Source organism: Fundulus heteroclitus, chromosome 4 (genome assembly GCF_011125445.2).
Source record: "Fundulus heteroclitus isolate FHET01 chromosome 4, MU-UCD_Fhet_4.1, whole genome shotgun sequence".
Classification (NCBI taxonomy): domain Eukaryota; kingdom Metazoa; phylum Chordata; class Actinopteri; order Cyprinodontiformes; family Fundulidae; genus Fundulus; species Fundulus heteroclitus.
In genome coordinates this window covers 31,814,433-31,828,129 of record NC_046364.1, presented here as the reverse complement: position 1 = coordinate 31,828,129, position 13,697 = coordinate 31,814,433, and the positions used below count along the sequence as shown (strand labels likewise).

The window sequence follows — 13,697 nt, the reverse complement described above, 5'->3', positions numbered from 1 at the left end:
AATAGTTAATGGGCAGGTTGTAAAAAAATTGGGAAGCTTTTCACAACATTTGTTGGGCTTTTAGAAAAAATTACTAACAAAATATATCAAAATAGTTGTCAACATCGGACAGGAAACCAAAGCATTTTAATAAAATGCCATCTCCTACAACTCATACTGGTCAATTTATTTTTTAAATAAGTCGAATCTGTCGATCTGACATCATCATTGAATAGTAGTTATAATGAATGACATTGATTGTTATAATAAAACAAGAAAAGAATAATGGTTAATCAAGTGTTTGGTCAGTGTAAACGCCCAGGAGGGGTTGAGTTCTACTTATCAACTTAAAAATATTTCATGACTGCGTGTAAGAGAAATGTTTGATTGAGCTATACTGAGAGAAATTAAGTTTATATTAAACTCATGTTGGGAAGCTATTTATTTATTTATTTATTCATTTATTTATTTATTTTCCGGTTGATATATCATGATTGTTAAAGATTTCGTGTGTGTTATTTGGTTGTCTGATTGCATATTTTGTTGGGAGGCCATATGCACAGTTTTTTTCTTTGCTTCAGTGCAGTTGTGTGCTAATGGAATATTCTTATGTTTAATAGTTCTTATGTGTTTAATAGTTCTGTGCTTTTAACGTGAGAGTTTGAGATTTGGGCTTTTTTTTTTTTCTTTTAAGTTGGGCAGGTTTTATGTTGGGTTACTGGAAACTATCAGTGAGATAGGGTAACCTGTAGTGCTGTGTTCAGCACAGCACTACAGGTTCAGCATAAGCTACACGCTTATTAGCATGAGATCAGGCTGAACACTGACTGAAGTAAAAATTCACACTAAAAGAGGTTCTGTAATTACAGCAGGTATGGAGCGCAAGGAGCAGAACAAAGCAGAGTTCCCTTCTGTCTGCAAGTAACCCAGGTTTCTCCAGTTTGGCAGTAGATCTGCTCCTGGTGCTGCTAACTGTCGAAGCTAACCCTCCTAGCGTCAATGTTTACTCCACTTTAGACTTCAGTGCTGACATTTCAAACAGTAATTAATCACGCTGCTTCCAGCTCGCTCTTGTCTGCTTCGTTGTCACTTCTTGTAATTGTTTGGTAATCAGACCAAATTTCCATCCCGCTCTACCGACACCGACGGTGACCACAGCCGAACACCGCGTCGGCGACTGAAGGCTATAACTCAGTGTCCCGCCCCACTCCATCTGTGATTGGCTAGCATGTTGCCTTCAGTCGTTGATTTGATTGGTTAAATTGTATGATTGACACATCAAAGATAGTACTAATAGAACGATGGCCACTCCGAGGTATATATATTAAAACAAAAGACAGCTTCCAGTCCAGGGCGGGCACAGCTGGCTCACAGGGCGGGCACGGCCCCCTAATGCCCGCCCATGCCGCCGGGTCTGGGGACAATTATTGAAAGTAGATCACGCGGTGCTGCTGATCACCATTTTGGGCTCAGACTGGCGCTGAAGATGAGTTTTTGCTTGGTGAGAATAAAGCAGAAACCCAACAGATGGACCATGATTTTTGTTTATTAACTTGTTATCGCTGTATTCATTATACTGTCTATGGATATCACTCCGTGTATGGTGGTAGCAGTGTGAAACGAAAAAATTATGATGCGTTCCCTTCCACTCGGAATTTGGAGCTTCAATGGTTAAAGTCCAACTATACTGTGTTCCAGTTGCAAATCAGCAAAGCAGTCGGATTTGCTAATGTTTTATTTGAGATCTTGTTAACTATTACTAGCATACTTCATGGCATTTGTTTTGCATTTAAACCGTTTAGTGAACATGCCCGTCGCCATTACGAAACGCTCACTGAACGCTCCCCTCGTCAGCTGTGAGCACATTTCTTCGCTCCGCCCCTTCCGTTCCTTTCCATCCGCGTGTCCCTGGGTTAGCCTGTGTCCACGTCGAGGGTCTCCATCAGGGAAGAGAAATGCCGTCAAAAATCATCTTTGGAAGCGAGGAAGAAACCACAGAGAAGGATATGGACACTGTCGCGGAAGTTGACACCTCCAAGGTGAGTGTTATGATCCCCTCGAGCTTAAAGGGCTCAAAGGTTTTTGTCACGGGTCCTCCATGTTTGACAACATGTGGCGGTGCTTGCTAGTGGCTAACGTCAGACGGTGGAGATAATTGTACTTATGAAACAAAGGGAACATAGAAACAATGATGCTTTAAACAAGTCAGATGAAATGTTATTAGCGTTGAATTAACGATTTCAGATTAGAAAGAATGTGGCGTCACCATATTTATTTGTGGAACCGTGTAGCCGGTTTTGCGTACATGAGCCTGTGAGCCCTATTGTTTTCAAGAGGATGGAGATCCGTGTACAGGTAAACAACATGGATAATAGATAGTTGGCATTTGTACTGTAGGCAGATGTTGGCTGTGAAACAATTTACAAACACTTTCAGGTTTTTACCTTTATGGGACCTGATGAGATATTTCATATACGCCTCGTTTCGTGCACATCGATCTCATCCATAACACGACGATCGGAGAACTGAACCTTTGGTCTCATTGCCCAAAATTAGTGGGATTTAAACAGCTGGAAAACATTGGAGTTGAGGTTTTGGGAAAATTGTAACGCTGTTGCAATGCAAATGGGGATTTCGTTGAATTTAGCATTGCTCGACTTGGATTAGAGCTTCTTTGTAACTTGCTCATTTGGAACAAACCAGTTGTCGGACCTACTACCTTGGCTTAAAATGTTGTAAGTAGAAAAACCAAGCAATGACTTTTTATGATCATTCATCCAGAGTGACTGGATCACAGGTCAGCATGCATTAAACAACTAGCCATGTGACAGAGTGGCCCATCAGCTGGTTGACGTTTTTTAAGACAACAGAGACACATTGATTCACTTTAACTATGTTACTATTCAGCTATAACACGACTGGGATTCATCTGAGCTCCAAACTCTTTAAGACCACCTGAGTGGCTTATATTGTGATCTGAGAAAATGGGGAGAATAAATAAAATGGGACTTGTGCAACTTTAGTTTAGGCTCATTGTGCCTTGTAAGCCTGACTGGACACTCAATGCAACTGCTTTGGATGAGTAGTTTTGTAATGCAAACACCACAGCAGATGTAATCTAAAGGTCCTCAGTGTTGGAACAACTGGGAAAATATTTTGTGTTTATATCTGAGGAGTGAAACACATTGTAATAGTAAATATACAGGAACGTCCAAACATCACCCAGTTTAAGAAGAATGTAAAGGGATCTAGTTGAAGAGGGCCTGGCTTGTTCATAGCTCATGTATTTGTATCTGTTGTACTGTATGTTTACAGTATTTAGTTTTTCTGTGTATACATACGTGTATATCTGCGTGGGTGTAAAATTATATAAGGTCACTTGTAACTTCATAATAAACCTATTTAGAGATAAAGTAAAGACTAACTTTGAAACATGTAAAATGCCTAAAAGGTCGACGACAGATCCAGCAACGCGATGAAACAAGCAGTTTTGATTTTCAGGTACTGGAGTAGAATCTAATGACTTTATACTGTTTTCTACCCCACAATGTCGAGCTGTTTTATGGTGGATTGTGTTCCTCAATTTGCATTCAGTGCTGTGAAATGTTATGACCAAAAATCTCAAAATAATGGCTTAAATGTTTAGATATAATCATGAAGGTTTCAGCAAAGTTTTAATAATTATTAAAAAAAACTTTCTTATGTTTACAAGTAACATGCCTGTTAATGCAACAAGTACTTGCAAATGTTGCTGTGTTGTTAATGTTTGATTCGATTCTGAATATTTGCTTTATGTAAATGTTTTTGTTTTTTTCTTGAAGGTGAAGAACAAGACCAAGGAGGCTAAAAAGCTGAAGAAGAAGAAGCAACAACAGCAGCAGGAGGAGGAGGAGCAGCAGCAGGAGGAGGAACAGCAGGAGGACCCAGACTGTGATCCTCCAGCACCAAAGAAGAAAAAGAAAAAGGACAAACGGACAAAGGACCAAGAGAACGGCTTCATCCAAGAGGCCGATGACGTGAACGGCAATGATGTAGAGTCACCAAAAAAGAAAACCAAGAAGAAAAAGGAAGCATCTGAGGTGAGTCCTGTAGTGTTTGTGTACCAGCTGAACAGTATGTTGCATCTGAGCCTGGATAGGTAAAACGTTACTCTGGGGCGTTTTAAAATCTGGAATAATACATGTTTATTTTCAGTGACTTGCCCCCTTGTGTAACACTTTTAACACTTTTCTCCTGGACACATAGAAAAGCAAGAAGCAAAAGAAAGCGATCGCCGAAGAAGCAACCAACGGACATTCCTCCCCAGACACCCCCGCCCAGACCCCAGTCCAGACTCCAGTACAGACTCCAGCCCCGACCCCATCCCAGTCAAGCGAAGACTCCGCGAGTGACAGCGAAAATGTAAGCTTTGAAAAAACGCTTCAACGTAAGGCAAAAATAAATAAAATGTAAACGGTTGCTGTGGTTTGGTTTTGTAGCAAGTGATTATAACACCATGTGGCCTTTGATCTGTGGGCTAGTTTGAAGACGTTTAAAAGTCAGCTGCAAAGTGCGAAAGGAAACACTGGGATTGAATTTCTTTACATCTTTAGGAGCAGACACCGGAGCAGAAAGAAGGAGCTTTCTCCAACTTCCGCATTTCCAAAGTCACCATTGATAAACTGAAAGGTAAACATTATTCTCTGTTTTGTAGTTTTATTAACAGAGGAATCAAACTCTGTTAAATTTGGCGATTTGTATGGAGGAATCATCTGATGCGTTGATGGTGTATGAACATTTAAACTCAACATATGATATTAACAACATTCATACACAACTATAGACTATAAATAAGTATGTTCTTTCAGCTGGATGTCACCCATTAGTTGGCCTGCAGCTTTAAAGCCTAAAGTTAAGCTTTGTTTTTAATGAGGTTGTTTGTGTTTTCTTCCAAATAAGATTTAAGATTGTTTGCCTTTCCCTCTGTTTCTCTGTTTTATGCTTTCTCTTCACTGTCATCTTCTCAGCTCGTGGGGTCACCTACTTGTTTGACATTCAGGTGAAGTCATTTAATCCTGTATATGACGGAGAAGACGTAATCGCCCAAGCCCGTACCGGAACAGGAAAGACTTTCTCCTTTGCCATACCGCTGGTGGAAAAGCTCCAAAAGGATTCAGTTGAGAGAACCAGAGGTCGGCCTCCCAAGGTACTCCCCAGCCACTAAAAGACGCGTCTCTCGTTTTTTCCTTAGCGTTTTGTCTAAAACTCTGATTTTTTTATTTTTTTATTGATAGGTGCTCGTTTTGGCTCCTACCAGAGAGTTGGCTATCCAGGTCTCCAAGGACTTCAAAGACGTATCCACCAAGCTCTCCATCGCCTGTTTCTATGGCGGCAGCTCATACAATCCGCAGAGTAAGTCCGTATCTTACTGTTACCTGTTAATGAACGTTGTTTCAAACAATTGAGCAGCAGAAGAATAATGAACAACCAACTGGTGTTTACAGTACACACTGAAGTAGTTTGACCGCCCTCATAATTTACTACTTTACAAATGTGTCCATTTACCCCTTATTTTTTCATATTTCTCTATAAAGAGTCAAAGTTTGTGCATATCGTAATACGATATTATTGATGTTTTTATCAGAGGATGTTTGAAATTAACCATGCAGTTTGCTCTTTTTGATTTCTTATTAAATTTGTTTCTGAAGTTACAGGAGCAAGGTATTTTTTCCTTTATGGTGAATCAATATTTGCTCCTCTGTGTCTCCAGTTGAGGCTATTCGTAATGGAATTGATATCTTGGTGGGAACGCCCGGTCGCATTAAAGATCACCTTCAGAACAACAAACTCAACCTCTCCAAACTGAAGCATGTCGTCCTGGATGAAGTGGACCAAATGTTGGACATGGGGTTTACAGAACAGGTGGAAGAGATTTTGAGTTCATCGTATAAGAAAGGTAAATCAATATCAAACGTTGCTTAAGAGGGATTCAAGTAGAGAAGCAGTAAACCAAGACAAGCTTTAAATTTTCTGACATACTTAATCTTATTCTGGCATATTGTATTTTTAATTCTAAGGACTATTGTGCATAAAAGGTAGGAAGAACCTGTTTCAGGTTGTTTGTAGTTTGACGGCGACAGAAAACTAAGGTAGTAAAAGATTATTGTGCATCAAACTCTCTGATTTTGATTAAACTAAAAAATGATGCGAATTCTGTTTGTTGATCCTTCTGTAGATGGAGAAAAGTGAGACTTTTTAGTTTGATGTGTCTAAAGGATATAGAAAGATTAGATTTTTTTAATTTGTCTTTTATGGGGTCGACCAGCTGATCTCTGATCAGAAGAAAATTGTCCAGTTCCGATCTCTTTCCGTTTGGTGCACGGCTAGACTTCACCATTTGTGCATACTGATGAATATAATGTGTGAAATTTGTCCAGCGTTCATGAAAGAGCGGATTTAGAGGTTGGTGGCAGCGTAACTGAAAATTATTAAATCGACCGTCTGTCTGTCCCGCAGACAGCGATTCCAACCCACAGACTCTTCTGTTTTCGGCCACCTGCCCTCCTTGGGTGTATGATGTGGCCAAGAAGTACATGAGACCAGCATGCAAGCATATCGACTTGATCGGCAAGAAAACACAGAAAGCTGCAACAACTGTTGAGGTAAGGGTAATGGGGCATGCAAGGGTTGTGTGTAAGCTATTGAATATAAGCTAACGGACTACAGCTCCATGCGTAATTCTCAACATATTAATTTTCTGTATTCTGATAATCGTCAGTGGACGACTACCAGCTGGTGTAACAAAACTGAACTAATGAGGCCGTGCTCTTTTGTTCTCTTAATGTATCACCCTGTCATTTCCTGTGTAGCATCTGGCCATAGCGTGTCACTGGTCCCAGCGGGCTGCGGTGATAGGAGACGTAGTCCAGGTGTACAGCGGCAGCCACGGCAGAACAATCGTCTTCTGTGAGACAAAGAAGGAGGCCAATGAACTGGCCTTGAATGCATCCATTAAACAGGTAGCCACACATGCTATAATAATGCACATTCATGTTGACAGTCTAACACACAGGTGTCAAACTCAAGGCCCGCGGGCCGAATCTGGCCCGCCGAGGTAAATTATCCGGCCCTCAAGAGCCAGAAAAAAAAAGGCATATCGTGTCATAAAGTAGAGGCATATATCATTTTAAAGTGTATAAAGTGCCTAAAACTGTGCCTCCTATAGTGAATGTTTTTACTGTGTAGTAAGAGCATCCTGCCACTAGATGTCAGTTTTCCCCACAACACATTAAAACAACCTAGACATCCAAAAGGAGAAAAAGTGATGCAGAATGATGAATTTAAAGTGTAACTCACTCCAGTATCAACTTTTTTTGCAGATAAACTGTATAAATATGGGCCTAAGGTGCTACTTTTATGTTTATGTTGTGTATTTTTTATACTTCTATGTGAACTGGAATGAAATTATGAAATGAAAAGCATTGTCTATGCATGCGCAACCGGCCCATTTAATGACTTCATGACACCAAAGTGGCCCCATATAGAAATGAGTTTGACACGCCTGGTCTAACACATCTTGTGCCTCATAATTTTACTATAAGACTGAAGCAGTTCTTGAATCTTTAATTCTGTTACATATCCTGTCATTTTGATCCCCCCCATTTTATTTGATGCTTTTAGAGTTCCCAGTCCCTCCATGGTGACATTCCACAGAAACAGAGAGAGACGACTCTTAAAGGCTTCAGGAATGGTGCCTTTGAGGTCCTTGTTGCCACAAACGTCGCAGCCCGTGGATTGGACATCCCAGAGGTCGACTTGGTGATCCAATGTTCTCCACCCAAGGTTGGCTCACATGGAAAATTACTCGACTTGACAAAAACATGCACTAATGGTACCAGAGCTATGGTGTGATTGCAAAACAATAGGCAGTGCTGATAAAACGCAGTTTAACGGAGCATTTGAGCAGCTTTTAGGATATACAATTAGGAAAAACATTTATTTATTTTTTGCAAAAAGATGGACCCACTTCCTTCGGGATGTTATTTGTGGAAAATTGTGTAAATAAATAAAATGAGAACATTGTTTCCAACTTATTGACAAGAAACACATCCATAGGGGCATAAAACCGCAAATACTTGCATTTATTTTTCTACCTTTTTATTAAAATCATTAGTTGATTGTTCATCATTTTTAGTCAAGAGTCGTTGTGAGAGGTTCAAAGAGCTACGTGTGGACCCTTGGTTTAGATTAATACAAATAAAAGGTTCTGGTCATAGAGGTTGCTGTTCCTTTGATTTATAAATCCATTTAGAAATTAGTAAGCCTCTGTAGGAGTTTCTTCTGTATGAAGTCTTGACGATGAAAACGCATCAAAAAGAGTATTCTGCAGATCGATTAGCAAAGATGCATTTTGTAGCCGTATAAATTGTGAACAGTTTGACTTAATTCAAAGAAATAAAGGAAGTTTCTGTTGTCAGGATGTTGAGTCGTACATCCATCGCTCAGGGCGAACGGGGCGCGCGGGCAGGACTGGAGTCTGCATCTGCTTCTACCAGAGAAAGGAAGAGGACCAGCTGCGCTACGTAGAGAACAAATCAGTAGGTGTCGTTCACTTGCTCGATTAGATTGTAGCCGTTTTTCTTAAGTGTAAGTTGATACTAAATGCTTATTTTTCATGTTATTCCAGGGCATCACTTTCAGGCGAGTCGGCGTTCCAACTGCGAATGACATCATCAAATCATCAAGCAAAGATGCCGTCAGGTATGTAACTCTGACGTGTCAGAACCTGTGGCAGGCAGATATTCTGCTGTTATGTGTGCAGCTACTGGAAAACATAAAAAATAACTTTGTTTATGAAGTTATTATCTGTCTGTCACCAGATTTTGTTCAAAGGTGTTAAGATTTTAATCTAGCAGTGGGGAAAAGCCTTTGCAGATGGCTTCATGCAATCTATTTCCATTCTTTGTTTGCAGGTTTTTGGACTCCGTTCCAGCAACGGCTATTGAATATTTTCGGGAATCCGCAGAGAAGCTGGTCAAAGAGAGAGGAGCGGTAGATGCACTAGCTGCTGCTCTGGCTCACATTTCTGGAGCCACCAGTCTAGAGCAGAGGTCTCTGCTGAACTCTGACGTTGTAAGTTTCGTGTGCAAACAGAAACCTATTTTCATGTTTGGACACAGTCGCTGTTTTTCCACTTACCTCGGCGGTTAGTTAACTTGGCTCAGATTCAAAACACAACCTTCGGTTTTCTATATAACTGAGGGTCATATCATTGTGGTATTGCTTCAGTTGGATTGCAGCACTTCCCTTACTGTGTTGCACGTATCGCTTTGGTTAATCCTGCCATAATTTGGTGGAAATGTTCCTGTTTGAGATGCATGTCGTAGTTGTTGTGACATTTTCAGTTTTTTTTTTTTTTTTTCTGCAGGGCTACACGACTATACAGTTACAGTGTTCTATGGAGATGCATAATTTAGGTTACGCCTGGAGAACCATTAAAGAACAGCTGGGAGAGGACATTGAAAACCACATCCACAGAATGACCTTCCTCAAAGGCAAAACGGTAAGTACATTCAGACGTATCACTCCAGGTGTTGGTTGGTACCAAAAAAATGTAAACTATGGATTTTGCATTATCATCAAGCTGCTCACCATTTCCATCTGTTTGTATTAGGGAGTTTGTTTTGACGTCTCAGCCGATAAAGTCAAAGAGATTCAGGTAAGAGCCCCAGCACCATCTAGTGGTCAAGGCCTTTAAAACAATTTCAGAAATTGGTAAAAAGAAAATCCAATGCGAACATTTTTTTTGACACTTTTAGGCCAATCTCAAGTGTCTTCCTGAAGTTGTTCTAAAATCCTAATGTCTTCTCTTGCTCCTTCATTAGGATAATTGGAAAGACTGTCGCCGCTGGCAGCTGACTGTAGCCACTGAGCTGCCGGAGCTGGAGGAAAAGCAGTTCACCAACCGTGGAGACAGGGGCTTTGGCGGTGGGAGCCGTGGCGACAGAGGAGGGTTTAGAGGCGGGAGGGGGCGCAGTTTTGGTGGATATGGAGGGCGTAACAACGGCTTCCGGAGCGGAGGCAACGGTGGAGGAGGGGGCTTCAACAACAACCGAGGAAATCACAAACGGACCTTCAGCGACGCATTCGATTACTAAAGCATCAAGCTGTTAATGTACATCTTTATCAATAAAGACTGACACATAACCAGTGAAAATATTTCTGATATAAAATATCAGATTCAAAAACCACATATGGAAGAATTTAGCCCTTTTGTTCAAGTCAGTGTTCCCCTATCGTTCTACAAGGGGGGCGCCTCGCCCTCCAACAAAATTGCAGATCTAGATTTTAAAGAGAGATTTTCATTCAACCAAGTAGGAAGGGCGAACGGCAGGTAGCCTTCAGAATATAACCATGTGTAAATTTACACAATACAAACATAAGAGAGACAGATGGATAAATAAGACACAAAATAAAATATTAAGTCCTAATGAAGGTGTCAATGTCTTGACTTTGTATCATTAATTGGTAATTTGGCCTTTTATTAAAGACACTTCTATGCAATAATGAAAGATTGGATAAAAGTGTCAGATACTACATAAATTATCAGCAACTCAGTTATTTTTCCCAATATTTGAATATGTGGACACTGTTTAAAATTCCTTTCCCATCTCATTAAGTTTGGGATGTGTCACTTACTGTTACCGTTACCAGCATTTATCAAATTTTGACCTTTGTCTATGTAGAGACGACTTGCCCAACAGTCGGGAAACATGTAGCAGAACAGTTTATGGTTTGTAAAATCAAGCATGTACTCCCCAGTGCTGTCTGTCAGGGGTCTCTGCAGGGAACAAAACTGGTCTGGGGGTTTACAGCATGCTCACGGTTGGGTTGCTGCGTTACCATCAGCTGAAACCTCTCCAAATATATATACATATATAGAGATATATGTTGGATGATTGCTTTGCAATTGCCTGTATTTAATAACTACTGCTTCCATTCATTTGAATGAAACAACTTATTAAAAAGGTCAAATTGAGCTGTGTTTTCTCTTTTTAAAGTTGTGGAAAAATAAGACCTTCCAGTCAGATTTGAAATGCGTATATACGGTCAAAGTGCATGAAGGGATTAATTTTATTGTAGTGTTGCGATTTTTATTGCCGTGTTAGAGTAATGTTTGTCAGGACTTCACAGATTAGTTGTTAGGTTAGAATTTTCTTTTTAGATAAGCCGCGCGCACACATGCTACAGATTTACAGGAATACTATGTGCCTGTAATTCTGCTCTCCAAGATGGTTAAACCAGTTACTACATAGGATTATAACCTTGAGCGTGATTTGCATCCTGCTGAATATAACTAGAACACTATACAACTTGGATAATGAATCTCTCCTTTTCTACTTTTAGGAGATATGAACACCTACATTTAAATGAGAAGGCAAAAAACTAAGAATTTTCATGCTTCTGGATTATGTTCTTTAAACATTTTTACCCAGAACAGGGAACATTGCAATCTATTCCTGTGTAGTCCTGGTGTACTGCTTAAGTAATTTAACAAAGACAATTGTTATGTCAAAAATAGATATTGTAATTCCAAAGAAAAAACAAAACCAGTATGTGCACTAATATTGACACCCCTCAATATTTGGTTGCACACCCTTTGGCAGCCTCCAAGTGTTTCTTATATCCATCTATAAGCTTCTTCTGCTTATCGGTGATATTTTCTTCAACACTTCCTTTGCAATATGCTCAAGCTCTTGAAGATTTGCAGGGTTCCTTTCTCCGATTGCAGTTTCCATACTGATTTGCAGCAAAGGGTGCATGTTTTTCTCATGATGTTTATCAGTTGTTTTGTATCAAACACAAACTATCTGTAGTAAAACGTTGTTTCACTCGATGAATTTTCTTCAGTAGATATTCCATAATATGTACTTAAACGTCATGGGTGCCAATAATGGTGAGCATGACTGTAAATGTGTCCCGTTCAATGTGAACGCACCTTTTAAAGGTCTTCACAAACGAGTTGCTAATGGACTTTGGAACTATCTTGAACACTTTGGAAAGGCCACGTTGTTATTTTGATCCATGGTTTGATAACTGCTAATAGCTCAGAAAACAACTGATATACGTTACATGGTATATCTGCAAAACATTTGCAAGATGAGTTGGATCCAATAAACTGCCTGAAAGTAAACAGAGCTGAACAATCAATATCCTTTGCTGTGTTGAACAGATTTGATAATTTTAAGATGGTTTCTGTTTAAAAAAAAAAATGTTAAAAGGAATTTAAAAAGAAAATAGCTTAAACTAAGCGCAAAGTTCCTTAACCTTAATGACGTCACATTTACCCAGAGACAGCTCGGGTTTCCCAGATGGTCGGACAAGCTGTGCACAAACTAGAATGGCAACAACCAAAATACCAATCATTTTGGAAGATGTCAATGTCCCAGTAGGTTAATTTCAACCTGCTTCAATCCCAGCATACAACAATGAAATGTAGAGGCCTCAAAACAAGCGGAAAGAAAGTCTTGTAAGTAGAAAGATAGGATCGAACATCAGGAAGAAACCCGCTGAATCCACATCGAATTTCAGCTAATACTATGAAATATATATGTATTATTAAAAGCCTGAGATTTTAATTTATAATAGTTTATTGAAAAAAATTAGGTTGCAAAGTCAATTAAGATCCAATTACAAAAAAGTTAAAGGAACAAAACAACTGGACTTCCGATCCAGAAAGCTTTCTCAATTCAAAATGTCTGGAGTAGTGTGCAGTTGCAAGCTTTATAGTACTCACCTCCATATGGGTGATCAAAACATCGCTCTGGTAAGCCAGGCCAACTATGACCATAACGACTCCACATTACTAAGAGGGTGGACCTGTTTCGGTTCAATTTGCATGTAATCTAAGCCATTACAAGGCCTCTGTTGGGCAGTACTATAAAGCTTGCAACTCCACACTACTCAAGACATTTTGAATTGAGAAAGCTTTCGGATATGGAAGCAAAACGTCTTCAAACTTCGAAGTCCAGTTGTTTTGTTTTTTAACTTTTCTGGAATGACCATGACCTGGATGACCGAGAATCTTCACCAGCACACTAAGATCCAATCTTTCTTTCACACAGACCCTCCGTGAACACACACGCACACACACACAAACACACACACACACACACACACACACACACACACACACACACACACAAGCTCACCAGTCTTGTGAGCGAAACGAGTTACTTGCTCCATGAAAACAAGCTCAAAAAATCCAAACAAGCAAACTACCCCAATGTTATACAGAGGCCACTTCTAACCCAATAGACATAGCCTACAAATCATTGTAAAAGCGTAGAAAACTATTACACACATAGTAAAGAACATACTATAACACCCCAACTGACAGGATCCCCACAAAGTATGCAACCACATAACTCACAAAGATGGCTTTCCCAATCATGCTGTCATAGCAACCGCAAAAAGTCTATCCAAAACCAGCATGAATTGTTAGTGCAACTTACTATAAATTATGTGGTCTCTTCTCCTCTCTCACACACACACATCCTTGTTTTAAATACTGAGGAACGTGCCTTGACTTCTATTAATTTTCAACTCTCTCTAAGAGAAGAGAGAAGCAGCAAGAGAAGCAGCAATAACCAGATAAAGTTTGACACTTTACAGCAAAGTCCTCACTTTGGTGGTAAAATACAAAAAAATATGTTCTCACTCAGCTTCAAGTACCATAA

The 13,697-nt window shown here is 39.8% G+C and overlaps 1 protein-coding gene across 1 annotated transcript; it reads left to right on the top strand.

Annotated features, from left to right (window-relative positions):
* Positions 1–1,859: 1,859 nt before the first annotated feature.
* ddx21 (DEAD (Asp-Glu-Ala-Asp) box helicase 21) lies at positions 1,860–10,996 on the top strand. The gene is made up of 16 exons (XM_021312050.2): positions 1,860–2,018; positions 3,801–4,058; positions 4,225–4,380; positions 4,572–4,647; positions 4,986–5,164; positions 5,253–5,370; positions 5,729–5,914; positions 6,475–6,620; positions 6,828–6,977; positions 7,639–7,800; positions 8,436–8,555; positions 8,645–8,718; positions 8,931–9,090; positions 9,386–9,520; positions 9,632–9,676; positions 9,843–10,996. Exons 1-16 carry the CDS (start codon positions 1,935–1,937, stop codon positions 10,113–10,115), a joined length of 2,322 nt encoding a protein of 773 aa, XP_021167725.2. The 5' UTR covers positions 1,860–1,934; the 3' UTR covers positions 10,116–10,996.
* Positions 10,997–13,697: the final 2,701 nt, after the last annotated feature.